We start from the raw sequence: 18,379 nt of genomic DNA, 5'->3' as shown, positions 1-18,379 counted from the left end.
GTTGAGTTATGAAAGAATTTAGATTTTTTTAAATTTTGGTTCTTCTCAGGGTTCACTCCTTCTCCAGTTGCACAGCCACAGCCTTCAGCTGGCCTTAATGTTGACTTTGAGTCCGTGTTTGGAAATAAATCTACAAACGTGATTGTAGATTCTGGTGGTAAGAGAAAATTTATATTTTATTAAAAACACTATTGTAAGTAATTCAGATTTCAGTTCTGTGAAAGTGAACTCATTTTGAGGCAGTGTAAAAAGGTAACTTCAGAAAAACTTTCATTTTGGTGTTACCTTCAATTTTTAAGAATTAAACTGGGCATATATGAAGAAGTTGCCAAATCTGCTAATAACTCTAAAGAAATTTCAAGTTATTCTTAATCTCAGTAGGCATTTTTCAGTCACTAGAAAACTCATTTGTCTCCTTTTTTGCCCTTATACCTTTATTTCATTTTCCCCTCAAACACATACATTTAGTCAGTCAACAAGCATTTGTTAAGTACCTTCTATGTACCTTACACACTTAATGGGAATAACACTGTCCAATCTCTGAATCTTACCCATCTGTATGACCTTGAATAAGTTATTTAAGCTCCTTGGACCTCAGTTTCCTCATCTTTAAATAAGGAAAGTTTAATAGATGACCTCTTGAGTCCTTTCCCACTATAAAATTATGATCTTAAATACTGTTTGCTAGTTTGTTTGTTTTCTTTTTTTACTCTAGCCTTCCATTTATCTCCTCCCCAAACAGACTAACTTATTGACTCATTATTTGAATTGTACTTCATTCATGTGAATCTTATCAGTTGATGCACTGGAAATGATGTTTTAAGGTATCCTACTTTACTCCTGCTTCTGCCTTAGTCTGCCTTTTCCCTTTTAGCCCTGTTCCTGAAGTAAGTTGTAACTTTTTTTTTTTTTAAGCAAGCGGGGTTAAGTAACTTGCTCAAGGTTACACGGCCAGTTATTTCTGGGTGTGGTGCTGAGTGTCTGAGCCCGGATTTGATCCCCAGGTCATCCCGACACTGAAGCCAGTGCTCTTACTCGCTGTGCTACCTGGCCACCCCAAAGTTGTAACTTCTTAAAATATAAAGCATGAAGTTTTGTATTTAAACCATTAAGCATATAAAATACTTTATTTAAAAAATTAAAAAACAACTTAGAAACTTGTTTTAAAATATATTTCCCAACAATTTACTAGGCTCTATAAATGGGCTCGAAAATATAAATGACATCCATCTAGCCCTCTTGGCACATATTTAAAGGGGCTACAGTAATTGTATTCTTGATTTTTCTAAAGTTTGAGTTGATGTGAAGGAGGAAGTTTGTTTTTGCTTTTTGTTTGAATGGACATTTCTTTGTGGCCTACTGGTTTGTTTCAAAGACAGAGCATTTGCGTGTGTAAACTTAATTAAGCGTGTTCCTATGGTGGAATTGTATATTAACTGAAAATAAGGAAAACAAAAACAACTTTTTGTCACCAAGTAATATAATATTCCTACCATGTAGTGGTAGCCTTCAGAGGTGGTTAATAATTACTATAAGCTTATGTCAAAGATCTGTAATTCCCTAGGTATGGAAATCAGGTTATAACTTAGAAGGTTCATCTCAGGCAGTGTAAGTTATTAGCCCATGGTTCCACAGCTAGTATATACGAGGGGTGAGGACCCAGATCTTGCTTACTCCAAACCCATTATTTTGCCTACTGTGCCATTCTGTTTCTTATTAAGCTTAAGTTATTTAAATTCAGTATGTTGAGTTTTTTCTTCAAATTTATAATAAAACTAAATTAGTTGGGACGTTAGTCCCACTTCTTTCCCCTGTTTTATAGATGAGGAAACTGATGCCTAAAGGTAAAATTACTTGCCCGGAAGTAATGTACATATTAAATAGTCAGGATGCAAATCCACATCTGACTTCAAATTCATTGTTTTTTCTACTGTACCTTAATTCTTTCTTTGGTACCAGAAATTTAATGCTCTGTATCCATAGTTAAATATCCTCAAATATTTCCCCTTTTGTCTAAATGAGGAAGGATGCAAAGAATTAGATTAATCCGGCACTAGTCATATGCTGCCATATTGTATGATGTTCTTATGGACCTAATAGTTCCATTATAACAACCATCAGCAGATCTTTTGAGTTGGCTAGCCTGAATTCGCTTTGCTTTGATTTTCTTCCTGTCATCCTATAAGAAAAGACTTAAAGAAACACATTTGATCTTTCTTTTTAATACCAGGTTGACCTCTACTTTCAGTTTTATATCAACATTTGCTAAGCACCTGTATGTTAGGTGCTAGGGATACAAAAATAAGCAACTACCCCAGCCTTAAGCACAGAGCAGCTAGGTGCAATGAATAGAGAAGGAAACAGCAAACCACTCAAGTATCTCTTGCCAAGGAAACCCCAAATGGGGTCACAGAGAATAAGACAATGACTTAACAACTTAAATCTTGAGTATTTGTACTAATGGACCTGCTACTTTTTACTAGACCTCTCAAGAAACTTAAATTGTAGTCATTTTGTTGCATACTCTTAAGCTAGAGGATATATTTATGACCTCTTGGTTTATTTTAGCCCCACTCTGTTTTCTAATTTAGCTCAGTGGTATGTTTTTTGCCAATACAATCTACTTAAAAGAAGAAATTTACAAAGTCCTTTTGCTGAAAGAAAAAGGAAAAATTCCTAAGTACTATTTGTACTTCTTCATCTACTAGTTAGCCCTTTAGATGTCTTGAAAGAAGATATGAGGAAAAGAATTTTGTTTCAACTGTATTGGAGATCCAGAAGGTTTACTCTGGAGGCAGTACATACGTATACACACACAGAGTCATTTGAATATATGTGTGTATGTACATACACACAGTCATTTGTCTGAATAATTCTTCCATTGTCCTTTTTAACCCTTAATAAGTAACTCCATTTATCCATAATCCTTTTTTATTAAATGTAAAAGAAAATACTATGTTTAGTTGAGTGTGACTCCATTTTTGGAGAGTTTAATGTACAAATCTACTAAAAGAATTTTTCAAGAGCAAGGAGAGCAAAAAGAGTTGCCTTTTAAGAGCTGTAGTACAGTGAAGTTCCTTACAAATCCTATTTCGTTTATTTATAACTTTAAGGCTTTGATGAACTAGGTGGACTTCTAAAACCAACAGTGGCCTCTCAGAACCAGAGTCTTCCTATTGCCAAACTACCACCGAATAAGTTAGTGTCAGATGACTTGGATTCATCTTTAGCCAACCTTGTAGGCAGTAAGTATTTTTTTCCCTTTTATGATAAATTAATTCATTTGGAAAGAGTAGTATTTAAAATTCTGTTCCTTATGTCATAGATCTGGGCATTGGAAATGGAACCACTAAGAAGTAAGTTTTTCTTTTATATATTTATCTCCATTTTATGTATACTTTTAAAAATCTGACTTAGCTAGCTTTAAAAAAATGAAAGGGATTTACATTTTACTTTACTTAATGTCATTGGCCTTTGAGAAAATTATCTAATGAAGTTTAATATGGTGACTTGTGCTTATTTAAAGTGATGTAAACTGGAGTCAACCAGGTGAAAAGAAGTTAACTGGAGGATCCAACTGGCAACCAAAAGTTGCACCTACAACTGCTTGGAACGCTGCAACAATGGTAAGTAAATAAAATTCATCATAGAGTAGTGCATGTACAATCTATAGTAAATTTCATGTGCAATATGAAAGTACCATAAGTGAGTTTTTAGATCTATTCCGGATATTACAGAGTAGGGAGAGTTCACATAAATTAGAAAATAAGTTGTTTAACTTTATCAACCTTAGAATTTCTAGAATGCGTTGTAGTATAGGTTAAATGGCTCTAAGATAGCAATAGCAAAACTTATTGCACACGAATCCTTCCCTACCCATAACTTCCAAAAGAATTAACTATGGCAAGATTGAGAGAAGAATCTGCTTATTAGATTTAGAGTCAGTTCTACATTTAATCATTTTGAAAATCTATTTTCTTCTTATCATTATGGTCTCTTCTGCACAGGCTAATTGTTTTGTTTAGAACATTGCTGAAGTGGCCAAAGTTAGGTGTTTAATGACTTTCCAACTGAGCTTTTTATAGAGAACCTTTGCCTTATAACTATCCTTGTCATTTGGACTACTCTCTTGAGGATGATTGGCTATTGAGTGATGACTTCAGTGAATTATTAATAAAATCAAAATATTTTCCACTGATTTACCAGTAGCAGCATGTTCATGTGAAAAAGAACATTGCATTGAGTTGTTATTTTTTTTAATTTCTCAGAGAAAAATAGGGTGTGATGGATAGAGAACTTGGGTTCAGAGTCCTGCTTCTAATATATAGGGGCTGTGTGACACTACCACTCCCCCTCCCCCCCTCAAAATCACATAAATTCTTTGTATTCTGAGTTAACTAAGACTAAATTGCAGAAGAGATACCACCTGAATAAAGAGAGTTTGCTCCCCCTTTGGTAGAGAGTGTTTCTTCGATTAATGGGAATATAAATCTAATCCCTATCCTAGACCCTATACCTTCTCACTTCAAGGTAATTACGGTCTTTGATCTGTTGCCAGATTTCCTTGTTTTTAGGCATGGTATTAACATATGGTTGGATTAAAGACAAAAGCTAGTAAATAGTATGCTGAAAGTAAACTCGAAAAGTATTTGTTTAATATTATTCATAAGTAATGAATAATAAAATTTATACCTCCTGGAGGCCATGATTTTTCACTGGTAGTCAAACTGAGCATACGTAGGATTATATTACAGTTTATGATGAAAGCATTCCTGTTATCACAGATGAGAGTTACCCAGTGACTCTTTCATATGGGAAGCTAATATAAATATTCATATATCATAAAAGTGTTTTTAGTTTTAAAATATTTTACACCATGCAACTTCATACTTAGGTATGTGGAATTAGCACAGACAATTAAAGTTTGTCTACTAAGATGTTAAAACAGGAAACTAACAATTCAAATCTTTTATGCAGGTGGAAGTAATTTGTCATTTCTACACTGATAATTTGTATGATAATATCAGTAGACTGGGAACAATCTCTTTCTTCCTTTTCCTTCCCTCTCCCTCTTTCTCCTCTCTTCTTCCTTTTGTCTTATGCCCTACTATTGCCCCCCCCCTCCCTCTTTCACACTCTCTCTCCTCTTTCCCTTATTTAATTCTTTTGTTTTAGCATACTAAATGTCATAGATTTTATTAAAGTTTACTTGCAGTGGTGGAGATTTTTAGTACTTGAATAGAATTGCTGCTTGTAACATTTCTCTACATTTCTAACCTGTTCCATTAATACTTAAACACTGTCAAGGTTTTAAAGTGTCTTTTTTAAGAATTATTTATTCCTTCAGAAATATAAAGTGTATTTGTATTCGAGACTCTGCTAGTGAATTTGCCAACTAATCTTTCCTTGACATGTACATTAACTGAAGGTTTGCTGTAACATGCATATCAAATTTACTTGTGAGTTTGACAACTGACAGATTGTGGACTTTTTTGTTGTAAAACATGTAAACAGCAAAGTCCAAAGCAGAGAAAATTGTTTTTAACCTTGGCAGTGTTGGTCTTAATGTAGATGTCCCTTTGTTAAATTACTTGAATTACAGGCATTTGTATTTTAGGTAGATATTAAATGTATATGTGAACTAAAATGCTCTGTGTATTTTCTGTTGTGTAAGTACTTGTTCTAATCCAGTGTTATTGCATTATGTAATTGTTCTCCCTGGGGAAAACAGAATGGCATGCATTTTCCACAATACGTAAGTGACCAAAAACTAGCCTTTTTGCAATAAAATTGGCATGTTATTAACCACTGCTGTAGCAGAATCTCATAACCTTCCAGCTATTACACATTTTTCATATTAAGATCTTCAGTGTGCCAAAAAAAATTCCTTCTAGCATATACTGATTTCATGGGTATGCTGCAGACTTGATTCCAGTGGTAGCATGGGAAATATCAAAATTTTTTTTCTTGCTTAATATTCTGCCATTTGCTTCCAGATAGCTGGGTGTCTATTGTTTGTATGTGTCTGTGCTGCCTTAATGCACTTGATGAATTCTGAATGAAGGGGGATGTTGATTGTGGTGGTGTGTTTAAAATAATAATTGCATGAAATCTCACAGGCTTATGCTATTTTTGACAGTTTGTTGACTTAACATGGCAAACCTTAATTTTAAAGTAGGGAGAGACCAATAAGTCATTTGTGCTCACTTAAATACTAAACTTTAACTATTCAGAATAACTTCTTATTTTAACTCATGCTTCATTTAACTTATGCATCCATTTAAATTGCAGAATTCCATTTTAGTTTTCTATAATTCCAGCAGTGCTATTGGTCTTTCACCTTTTGTAATGTCAGTTTTCACTGTATGATGATATGTGTAAGGGGATCTTATTAAGTTGATAAGTATCATCCCCATAAGATTAAATACCCTGTTTATGTAATATACTTATTTTTAGAGTGGAATATGATGTTTTAATGAAACCCTAATTTAAAAAAAAAAACTTTTTAAAAGTTTAGTTTTTAAAATACAAAAAGTTAGGGTTTGGGTTTTTTTTAGGATTTTTGTCTTCCCACCCTCAACCCCCCCCCCCCCCAAAAAAAAAAAAAGATGGCTTTTGTGTCAGTTGTGAGCTGGTGGCATGCAGACCCTTTATTTGATAGTTGTGATTAATTCATATAATTAAATGCTCAGTCACACCAGTACAATGCATGTTTCTTTTAAAACATATTTTAAGTAATCACTAAGGTTGCTAGCAGTTTTGAGCTAAATTCTCATTTTGAGAAGCTCGTCCTTATTAATTGGTCAGAATAACTTCTGTTTTTACTGAATTAAGGATCTGACATTGAATTATATCAGTCTTCTTGGATATAATTTTGTTGTACTGATAGGTCTTTATAATTTAGGGCTTTCAGAAATAACTTCATTTGTTATTTATAACCAAATGTAGTTGGTCACTCTTTGGGTCATTGTTTTATTTATGGTTCAGTCTTTTCAGTTTGTAATTGCTTTTTGTTGTTGTTGTGGTTAACTGAAAGGAACCTTTTTGCCCTCGGGGGAAACTCTAAATAATTGATCATTAATTTAAGACCGTGTGACATAGTGGATAGGTTCAAATTCTGCTTCTGATATATTTTGGCTGTATGACCCCAGGCTAGTCACTTAATCTTTCATTTCATTGCCCCAGGCTGCTCTTTAGAACTATAAGTTGAAGAGCAAATGCTATTTTGGAGGAGGGAGATTGTTTACTAGGATTTCCTTATTCCAATTAAATAACACATATAGATCATTTAAAAAAAAAATAAGAGCAGTCCCAATTTTTTAATGTTCTTAAGTGCCACTTCGTCTTGGCTGTGTCAGCAAAGCTTTTTTTTTTAAACAATTGCTGTTATTGTTGCCCTAAAATTGTACATAATTGAATCACTTCCGAGTTGTTAAAATTTTTTTTTCCCTCCTTGCCTTAGGCACCCCCTGTAATGGCCTACCCTGCTACAACACCAACAGGAATGATAGGATATGGAATAGTAAGTATTCATTTGGATACAATTCGACTGTTTGGCAGGGGATGGGAAAAGAAGGGAATAAGCTCTTATATAGCAGCTACTATGTGCCTGCAGGTACTATGTCAAGTAGTTTTTACAAATATTATTTAACTTGATGCTCACAACCACCCTGAGAGGTAGGTGCTATCCTCATTTTACAGTTGAGGAAACTGAAGCAGTTAGAGGTTAAGGGACTTGGCCAAGGGTTACACTGCCAGTTAATGTCTGAGGCCAAATTGAGTCTTCTGCATCCAGGCCCAAAATACTACCAGCTGCCTTTGTTAATTTGAGAGAGAGAGAGTGTGTGTGTAAACAGAAATTTTTATCAAAAGAACATTAGTAGCCTCTTAATGGATGGTAACATCTATGAATTTAATTTCCTAAGTGGGTGGTTGTGATTTTTAACAATCCATGTTAATATACTCTGGAACAATTAAGAGCTAATTCTGTAGTAACTATTCTATAGATATTGTAGACCTCCTGATATTTTTTCCTAAAAATATAACCAAATTCAGAGTGAACCCTTTGGGAATTAGCTTGAGTTTTGCATTGAGGGTATGTAGCTAGTGGGTTTAAGAACTGTACTTTGATTTATACTATATTAATAGGACTACTTTACTTCAACATGGTTAGGAGAGATCTTCTTTTTTACATTTGTAACTTTTCCTGTGGTTCTCTAGCCAATAAATTTAGAAATCCTTGATCCCAACCAAGGCCTATAATTTAGGCATTATATCTTTTATAAAATTGGGATCTTTGAAAGACTTTCTTTGAGAGATACCTCAGCTTCTTTACGTTCTTGGAGTCTGTAGCTGCTATTTTATTGTTTATATTCAAACTTAATTTTCCTTCAAACCAGACCAAAAATTCTATAGTATTTTTAATTCTTGTCACTTTCTTTTTAAAAAGAGAAATAATCCACTGACAAATAATGTCTTTTAACTTTATGATTTATTTTTAGCCAACTCAGATGGGAAATGTACCTGTAATGACACAACCAACGTTAATATACAGCCAACCTGTCATGAGACCACCAAACCCCTTTGGTCCTGTTTCAGGAGCACAGGTAATGTAGGACACTTAAAGTTATCATGACTGGCTTCATCTGGGAAGAATTTACCAAGTTAAATATGGAGACAATTTCATTGCTTACTAATCAGAGAATTAATAATTTACTACATGGAAGGTGGGAATTTGCTTAACTCTTTTTTTTTTAAGTAAAGTATGTCTTTCATAATTGATTTTTTGGAAGCAAGAGGAGAGAGGAATATATAAAGGTTGGTAAAGACAAAACTCTTAGTAAATTGATATTCTAGGGTGCAGAGGTATATTATTTGGAAGTTAAGAAAGATGTTTTTTGTTACTTCTGCATGGTTTTCTTGTATGAACCCAAATATGTCATTAGTTTTACATTGTATAATGAGGCTAACATTTTGAGATATCTTCTTTCTTCCACCAGAGGATAATAACATTCTCAGTAACATCATTTGGTCCATTTGGTTTTTCTTAAATGAGGGACTTTTGTATATCTTACATTGTTGATCTGTTACAACCATAACATCTTATCACCTGGTTGACTTAAATGGTAAATTTCTTTTTTTTTTTTTTTTTGAGGGAGGTAGGTGGGGTAGTTGGGGTTAAGTGACTTGCCCAAGGTTATACAGCTAGTATTTTTTATGCTATGTGTCTGAGGCTGGATTTGAACTCAGGTCCTTCTGACTCCAGGGCCAGTGCTCTATTCACTGTACCACCTAGCTTCCCCTAAGTGGTCAATTTCTATACCTTCAGTCCCTTGATTTCCTTTTTGTGTTTTCAGAGAAAGCCATCTGACTGACTGAATTCCAAATTATTGCTCTATAGTTTTCAAGTTTGCTTCCTTTTCAAACTTTTGTGGTTTTTTTCTCTTTTGTTCATCTAACAGCTAATGCTATTAAGCCTCGAGAGTTGTCTATATACATTATATTTCCTTGTACATAGTATTTTTCTTTTGTGACAGAAATTTAGCTACCCAACCCTACATGATAAATAAATGTTCTTTATGCTGCTTATATTTGCAGATCAGCATGATCTGTAACCACAATTCCCCTCTAGCATTAGCTAATTTACAAGCTGCCTCTTTTCTATTTGAAGAATGCCTATATTTTATTATTGGTCATGTGTTTAAATTCATATTGTTCAACTTGAATTGAGTTTCTTTTCTCTACCTCTATAGTTCTTTTCTCTTTTTTGTTCTGAAAGGACATTGTAATTTGACATTTAACTGAATTTAGTCTTTATCCTTAAGAAGTAAAATTCAGACTGATTTCAATTAATACTTTTGCTCTAAAATATCTTCATTCTATTTAAAATTGAAGTTAATTTTATCAACTTGGTCTTTAAATTTACTTTTTCATTTATAACTTTTTAATTAATTTTCAAAATAAGTTTCACCAGAAAGCTGGCTACATTGCTATAAATTGTCTGGAGTAATTGACATTTTAACTTGGTTTCCCTTTTTTTCCCCACAAGTTTACATTTTTCATCAGCATTTTTTTTTTTAAGTATAAAAGTATCTGATCCTCTGCCTTCCATTAGTAATAGTACTACTGATTTCCATTTTAAAATGTTGAGCAAGTAAGGTAGAAATTATATTCTAGTAACTTGTTAAAATATATATACATAGATAGATAGATAGATACAGTTTTTCTCTTCAGTCAATTTATCCATCCTTTCTTATTATATAATCATAAAACTCATTCTTCTTGTCTTTTAATCTCTGATTCTTTATCTTTAACATTATTTTTTATTTTATTTTTTTCCAAATGCTTTATTAACTTCTCATTTACATCATTCATTTCCACCAGATTTTGAGTTACAAATTTTCTCCCCATTTTTCCCCTACCCACCACCCCATAATAGCAGTCCCACAGGATATCCCCTCCTCCAATCTGCTCTCTCCCATATTTTCTCCCATACCCCTTTTGACTTTTCCAGTGGATCTCTATGCCCCAGTGACCCTTACTGGGAAGATAAGCAGTTCAGTATAGGTTGTACATGTGTGGCTAATGCAAAACAATAACATAGTAGATATATTGTAAAAGACTGACTATATTTCCCTCCCTCCTATCCCAGCTCCCACTTGTTCTATTCTCTGCTTTGATCCTGTCCCTTTTCAAAAGTGGGTGCTTCCAACTTCTCCCCCCCCAGCCTGCTCTCCCTTTCATCATCCCCCCTCTCATCCCCTTCCCCCCACTCTCCTGGAGGGTGAGATACCCTATTTAGTGTGTATTTCATTCCCTCCTCAAGCCAAATTCAATAGGAATAAGGTTGACCCATTCCCTTTTGCCTTCTTATTCTTCCCCTCCATTGTAACCATTTTCCCTTGGATCTTCTATATGAGATAGTTTACCCCATTCTGTCTCTCCCCATCTCCTCTCATTATATTTCTCTCTTACCTCTTAAATTCACCTTTTAAGTATCATCCCTTCCTGTTAAATTGGTCCTGTGCCCTCTACCTATGTATATCTGTAAACATATATACACACACATTCATATATGTATTCATATGCCCATATACCCTCATATATAGACATATATATTTCTATTCCCTTCAACTACTGAGAAAAGTTTCATAAGTTACAATTATTGTTTTTCCATGTAGGAATGTTAATAGTTCAACTTTGATAAGTTCCTTATGATTTCTTTTCCCTGTTTACCTTCTCTTACTTCTTTTATCTGAATGTCAAATTTTTATTCAACTGTGGTTTTTTCATCAAGAATGCTTGAAAGTCCTCTATTACACCGAATAGCCATATTTTCTCCGGAAACATGATACTCAGTTTTGCTGGGTAGGTGACTCTTGGTTTTAATCCCAGCTCCTTTGCCCTCCGGAATATCATATTCCAAGCCCTTTGATCCCTCAGTGTAGAAGCTGCCAGATCCTGGGTTATCCTGATTGTGTTTCCACAATATTCAAATTGTTTCTTCCTGACTGCTTGTAATATTTTGTCCTTAATCTGGGAATTCCAGAACCTATAATATTCCTAGGAGTTTTCTTTTTGGGATCTTTTTCAGGAGGTGATCAGTGGATTCTTTCAACCTCTATTTTTCCCTCCAGTTCTAAAACATCAGGGCAGTTTTCTTTGAGAACTTCCTGGAGGATGCTTTCTAGGTTCTTACTTTGGTCATGGCTTTCAGGTAGTCCAATAATTTTTAAATTATCTCTCCTGGATCTATTTTCCAGGTCAGTGGTTTTTCCCATGAGATATTTCACATTGCCTTCTATTCTTTCATTTGTTTGGATCTGTTTAACAGCATCTTGATTTCTCATAAAGTCATTAGCTTCCATTTGCTCCAGTCTAATTCTGAAGCAATGATTCTCTTCATTGAGCTTTTGCGATTCTTTTTGCATCTGGCAAATTCGGCTTTTTATGGCATTCTTCTCCTCACTGCCTTTTTGAGCCTCTCTTTTTTCCTCAGTCAGGCTGTTGACTCTCATTTAAAAATTTTCTTGCATTGCTCTCATTTCTCTTCCCAGTTTTTCCTCCTCTTATCTGCTTCTTAAGGTCCTCTATGGCCTGTAACCAGCTCGTATTTTCCTTTGAAGCTTTTGGTGCAGGAGTTCTGACTTTACTATCTTCCTCCTGTTCCATGCTTTGCTCCTTTTTGTCCCCAAAATAGGAGTCTAATGTTGGAATCTTCTGTCTGCTTTGTTTCCTTTGCCTGGTCGTGTCGCCCCTCAGTCACTTGACCACTGGGCTTTTTTTCCACAGTAGGACTCTGCCACCAGACAGGGGAGCTTTCGTCCCAAACGCTGGGGTTTTCTCAGCTGCCAGAGGTATTAGATGGGTGCCCTCTCTGAGGTCTTCCCATGCTCTGGCAAGCTGGACACACACCCCAGGACCTCTACCCTAGACTGTAATCCAGATCCAAGCAGGTTAAAGTAAGAGCGATTACCCCTCAGACTGGTGCTTGATCCCCCTACACTCTGCAGGCCAGGAGCTGAAGCTTCCACGTGGCGCTGGCTAGCTGTGCCGGCAGCACGGTGGCTTCTCGCCCCAGGGGGCAAAAGCCACACACTCCCAATTACTGGGTCCCAAAGTCCAGACTGTACTGACCTCTCACTTTGTCCTTTGCATGTATGTGTTGATAAATCCCCACAGCTGCTGCTGATCTGGAATCCCTCCAGCCAGCAGCTGGTCAGGCCTGCCCTGGGGCTAAAGCCTCAGCATGGGGCTGGGTTCGGCTCCCAGAGCACTGTGCTGGCCGATTCCTGCCAGCCTGCCAGGCTGTCCTCAGCGGGAGGTTAGCTTCTCTGTGTCATTTTGTGGGTTCTCCAGCTCCAAAGTTTGTTTAGAGTCCCCTTTTACATAGATTGGGGAAGGTGGAAGCAGGAGCAGCTGGGAGGTCCTGCTTCGACTCCTCCATCTTGACTCTGCCCCCCTTTAACATTATTTCTTGGGGCCTTTTGGTTTCATTAAAAAAAAAAGAAAACGATCCATTTCTTCATTCCATAAGCATTCGTCATTAGGCTATTGTACAAAACGTTACACAAAGGAGATCCGAAAATGTCACTTCCTGTCCTCAAGGAATATATAGTTTAATATGAGACAAAAGGTATACACAAATAAATAATGCAGAATGGAATGTGGGAAATGCCTAATAATAGAAGTGAGAACAAGATGCAGTGAGTTCATTGAAAAGATGTTTTACTTTAATGTTCTAGCTCAATTTCAAATTGTAGTTTTTTCTATTTTAAGTTTCATTTGCACCTTCTGGGGGGACCAAGAGAACAGCACAGGTATATGCAAAAAGGAAATATTTCAATCAGAGCTGAGAAATTTATTCATTACTGTCTCTAAAATATAGTTTCAAACGCTTAGTACAGTGCATTCCTATAGAAGCACTTGTATGTGCTATCTTTCTTTTTATTTTTTTAAAGCAGTTGGGGTTAAGTAACTTGCTCAGGGTTACACGGCCAGTTATTTTGTGTGGGTGCCAAGTATCTGAGACCGGAACCAATCCCAGGTCTCCCAGCTCTAGAGCTGGCGCTCTTACTCATTGTGCCACCTGGCCGCCCCAGTGCTATCTTTCTTAGAGGCAACAGAGTCCATCAGTGAGCAGAGACTACATCACTATTGTAGCTCAGACAGCATTCTTGTATTGCATTACCCTGCCTGTCACCAACAGGTGGGATATCTCTACACTGTTTTCTGGGCTTCTTGCTGGAATGGTTAATCAGACTTGGTATTGTTTAATGCTATGTAGCTCCTGTAATTGTCAAGAATTTCCTTAGCATTTTAAAATATGTTCTACCTTGGTGTCTCTGCATTACTTTACTTCTTTAAGTGTTCTTAAAAGCTAACCTTAGAATTAATTTCATTTATCTGCATTTATATCAGTATTTCTTAAGCCTTTTGCCTTCTGAGTTGCTAATAATCTTATAAAGTCAAAAAATGTGTCAGGCATTCAATGTTCCTAAAAGAGTAAGCTGGGGGTGGGGAGAATAACAGGAGCACGTTTTTGTGATTTATCCTAGGAAAGGAAAGATTTTACATTATCACTTAGGAAATTAGGCGGTAATAAGAGAATAATCTTCTAAGGGTTGGGAACTTCCCTAAAACATTGTTCATTTGAAAGAGAACCCTTATAGGGAAGGCAAAAAAAAAGACTAGGAAAATTCCACAATGTGGATGAATGTGGTAATGTAGATGAATAACACTTTGTTACCACCATATGGTCCCTTTTCTTCCCCTCTACTGACTCTTTTACTTCAGAACTCATTAAATGTATTAAGGCAACACAGACACATACAGTTCTTATTTTCATCTACAGGGTCTCTTATGATCCTATTGGACATCATTACGTCCTGGTTCTGCCATTCAGTAGCTCTATGACCCTCAACAAGTCACTTGATCTTTCTGAGCCTCAGTTTCTTATGAAAATGGAAATACTTGCACTATTTCATAAGGTTGTTGTGAGGAAAGTATTACATATTATAATCTATTTTTGTTCATTTCCACAGTTTCTAACCTATTTCAGGTTTTCCCAGCATCTTATACTTGAACAGCCTCCCATTTCATTTACTCTGCACCCAACTGCTAGAATACTGTTCTATAAATGGTATTTTCATTATTTCCCCCCCCCCCCCGATTAAGGCTACAATGACTCCCTATTTTATTGAAAATATATATATTATATTCCAGGCATTCAGTCAACTTTCTTTTTGTCTTCCTATTCCTTCACAAGGTTCTACCTTAGTAGTAACAAGTGAGCAAATGAAAAATAGTAATGTACTTGATTTCTACAATTATGTGAATATCATAGACTTTGTTTCTCACTCTCTGATTTCCATCTAAGCCAATCTGCATTATTTATCACTTTTAAAGTTGCTCTATAGGAGTCTCTTTTTAAATAGCAAAGGACTTCATAAATGTGAGCTATTAGTACTAATAATTTTCATTAATGAATAAGTAATACTAATAATTTTCTTGCTCACTTTTGTGTAGAAGGAAGATATGGTTGCTATACTCTTATTTTTCTGTTTGCTTTTTTTCTTCCCAATTTAAAGGACACTAGGTTCTGTCCATTTCCACAAAGACTTGATTTTAAAAATTTATCTCCTCCAAGAAAGCTTCACTGATTAATATCACTCCTTTCTCATCTTTCCTTTCCCCCACATTCACTCAAGGAAATAATCTAAAATGTTTAGTAGTGATATAATGGTGAATATGAGCGTGATGTACTGACAAGTATTCTCTGAAAACAAAACAAGAAAACACAACAGAGTTGTCAGTGGAAGAGAGTCAGATATTGAATGATATCTTGATAAGTTTTTTTAAGTGAAGCAAGAAAGATACAGACTTTTCACACCTGAAGTGATTTGATTTTTATTAAATCTTCTTTTGCATATGACAACACTTCAGATGCTTGAAGATAGTCATGTTCTCCTTGAGCCTTTTTCTCCAAGTTAAACAACTCTAGTTTCTTCAGCTGATATCCATATAGAATAAACCTTAAGGGACTTAACCTACTTCTCTTCTTCTAGAAACTTTCTGGTTTATTAATATCCTTCCTAAAATATGGTACTTAAAACTAAACACAATAATCAGATGTGATCTAAAGTGTAGAATACATCAGAGCTATCATATCCATATTCCTTAGAAGTTTTTTCTCTCTTAATATAGTCTGATATTTTAGTTTTCTTGACTGGCATATCACTATTATGTATTTCAGTGAACCAGAAGTCCTGTATCTTTTTCAGATGATCTGCCCTTTAAGCTTCCCCATCTTGTACTTTGTGAGGTTGATATTTTGAACTGAAGAATAAAACTACATTTATTCCTATTAAATTTCGTCTTTAAAATTTGGCCCAATCCCTTAGCCTGCAAGAGTCTTTTTATGTGTAATTATCTCTCCGGCTTTTGTGTTGCCTGTAAATTTAATGAACTGTACTATCTATATATGTCTTTACCCAAGTCACAGATAAAATGTACAGAATTAAGCAGAAGTCCCCAAGACACTTCCTTTCAAGTCCATCTCATACCATTAATATTTGAGTCTGGCTAAACAACCAGTTTTGAACCCACATAACGGTATTACTCCCCATGTCTTTCCATTTTTTCACACAAGAAAAAGCATGAGAAAATTTTTTCTTGTCTGATCCTCAGTCTTAGTTTCATTGTTTCCATTGTTCATAGGCTCATGATTTTTGTGTCTAAGGTATCTGTACTTAATTCTAAATTCCCTCCTGTTATTTCTCTGCATGTATCACCTCATATCTCCCATGAACACTATGTGAAAATTTGAAGTTGGCATGAAAGATATTTTCTGTTCTATGATACTTTTTTCCTCATCTACTTGTGTTGCTGATAGACTGTGTTAGGGTTATTGGGATGCTTTCAGTGACTAGTGCAATTACTAAACGTCTTCTTGAGTACAATCAATAAAGTACTTTTGTTAATGTGTAGCAAGCTTGCTAATTTTCTAATTTCTATGAAGATATATTTGACTTGTAGAGACTAGCAACCCCTACATAAGTGGGAATAGATTTTTTCTATTTATTTTTTTTTAAATAGTTCAGTTGCTTTTTAAGATTTATTTTGTGTTTTGTGAAGATAGTGTAACCATTCTCTTATGCATATTTGAATTGAATTATTTGATAAATAATTGGGTCAATTAAAGAATGAGTACAGTGGGAAAAATAGTGTGTTTAGCAGTGAGTAGTGGGACATTTTCTTTGGTCAGAAATAGGTAGGTTCTTTTAGGTTTTCTGATTGCATTGATGATAACTGATCCTTTGTCAGGCATTTATAGGGGCTCTGTCTAGAGATCCAGAATGGCTCAGCTGTTTTATTTGTTTTGTGATGGCTGATTTTAAAGTAAATCTGACATCAGTAAAGTGTCTGAATGGAAACAAAGACTTTTTGTGAGAACCGTTAGCCATTCTCAATGGGGGGGACTGTTGCTTCTTGATATGGAAATAATTTGTTCTACAAAAATGGTCTCTTTTACTGAATTTCTTGAATGTGTAAGAACTAACTTCTTTATTTGATATTTAGGTTCCGTTTTTGTACTTGTATGTGAATAGTCACTGCTGGCAGTTAGCTCATTTGTCAGCTGTTCTATACAACTGGTTTTCTTTTTTATAAAAAAAAACCTTTTGCACTGTCAGCAGTGTAGCTCATTCATTCAAGTTTTTAGATAGATAACATGAAAGAGTTTGATTTGCGATGTTTGAGTTAGTGTCACAAATGTTTTTCAGCCCCTTAACCTGTCTGCAGCATTTGACACTGTTAACCACCATTACCTCCTAGATATATTCTCTCTTCTGTGGGTTTTTTGTTTTGGGGATTGGGGTTTTGTTTTTGTTTTTTGTGATAATTATTATCTCAGTTCTTCTACCTATCTCCTTTTTGGCATCATTATCCTTGTCATATTCACTAACTGGGTGTACTGCAAGGCTTTGTCCTGGACCCTCTAGGCTCTCCTATCTACATACTCCCTTGGTGCCCTCATGAATTTCTGTGGTTTGTCATGTCTATGCAGATGGCTCCTAGATCCATACATCCAGCCTTAATGTCTCTTATGAGCTCTAGACATGCATTACCAATTGCTTATTGGATATTTTCCGCAGAATATTCTATAGGCATATCAAATTTAATATGCCCCAAACAGAGTTCATTATCTTCTACTCACCTCGTCTTTTCAGCTTTCCTATCTGTGTCAAATACATTGCCATCCTTCCATTCACCTCGATTCATGTCCTGAGAGTCAGCCTGTAATCCTCACTAACACTACACACAAATCCCTTCAGATTCCAAGTCTTGTTTCTACTTCCACATGGCCACCATTAAGTTTAGGCTAAATGACCACTCATCTGGACTATTGTAATGAATGGCCTCCTGATTGGTCCCCCTGCCTTAAGTCTCTGTCCTTTAAAAATCATATTCCAAATCACTGTCACAATCATTTTCCTATAGCGTAGGCCTTCCCATGTTACTTCCTTGGCAGTGGAGGTGTAATAGTGTCATATATGATGGACGGGCTAGTTTAGCTATACCATACAGTGTGGAAAGGAAAGTTATGTATATAATAAGGTTGGTAAAGTTGATCAGAGCTAAGTTGTGAAAGGTTTTAATCTGGGTGGCTCCCTGTTACCTCTAGAATCAAATATCTCTATATTGTGATTTCATTGAAAACAAAATATGCTTGTGAAACAGCCAGGTAGCACAGTGGATAAGAGTGCAGGACCTGGAGCCAGAAAGATCTGAGTTCAAATCCAACCTCTAACACATACTAACTGTGTGACCCTGGGCAAGTCACTTAACCTCCCTTGCCTCAGTTTCCTCAGCTTAAATG

The 18,379-nt window shown here is 35.5% G+C and overlaps 1 protein-coding gene across 17 annotated transcripts in view; it reads left to right on the top strand.

Moving 5' to 3' along the window:
* The window catches only part of PICALM (phosphatidylinositol binding clathrin assembly protein), a 133,729-nt gene that overhangs the window by 105,926 nt on the left and 9,424 nt on the right, over positions 1-18,379 (top strand). For 7 of the 17 annotated variants that reach the window (XM_069071029.1, XM_069071014.1, XM_069071023.1 and 4 more), the window contains 7 exons: positions 50-157; positions 3,114-3,245; positions 3,326-3,356; positions 3,527-3,626; positions 5,732-5,755; positions 7,463-7,522; positions 8,502-8,606. In XM_069071029.1, the coding sequence (XP_068927130.1) occupies positions 50-157; positions 3,114-3,245; positions 3,326-3,356; positions 3,527-3,626; positions 5,732-5,755; positions 7,463-7,522; positions 8,502-8,606 (560 nt within the window). The remainder of the gene's footprint in view (positions 1-49; positions 158-3,113; positions 3,246-3,325; positions 3,357-3,526; positions 3,627-5,731; positions 5,756-7,462; positions 7,523-8,501; positions 8,607-18,379) is intronic. The other 10 variants (XM_069071030.1, XM_069071016.1, XM_069071020.1 and 7 more) reach the window with 3 other exon arrangements.

This window comes from Petaurus breviceps, unplaced genomic scaffold (assembly GCF_028583685.1).
Source record: "Petaurus breviceps papuanus isolate PSGF00001 unplaced genomic scaffold, PetGlider_PUasm1.0 90823, whole genome shotgun sequence".
Lineage (NCBI taxonomy): Eukaryota > Metazoa > Chordata > Mammalia > Diprotodontia > Petauridae > Petaurus > Petaurus breviceps.
Note: the sequence above shows the minus strand (reverse complement) of the source record. Positions and strands in the feature narration are given on the sequence as shown.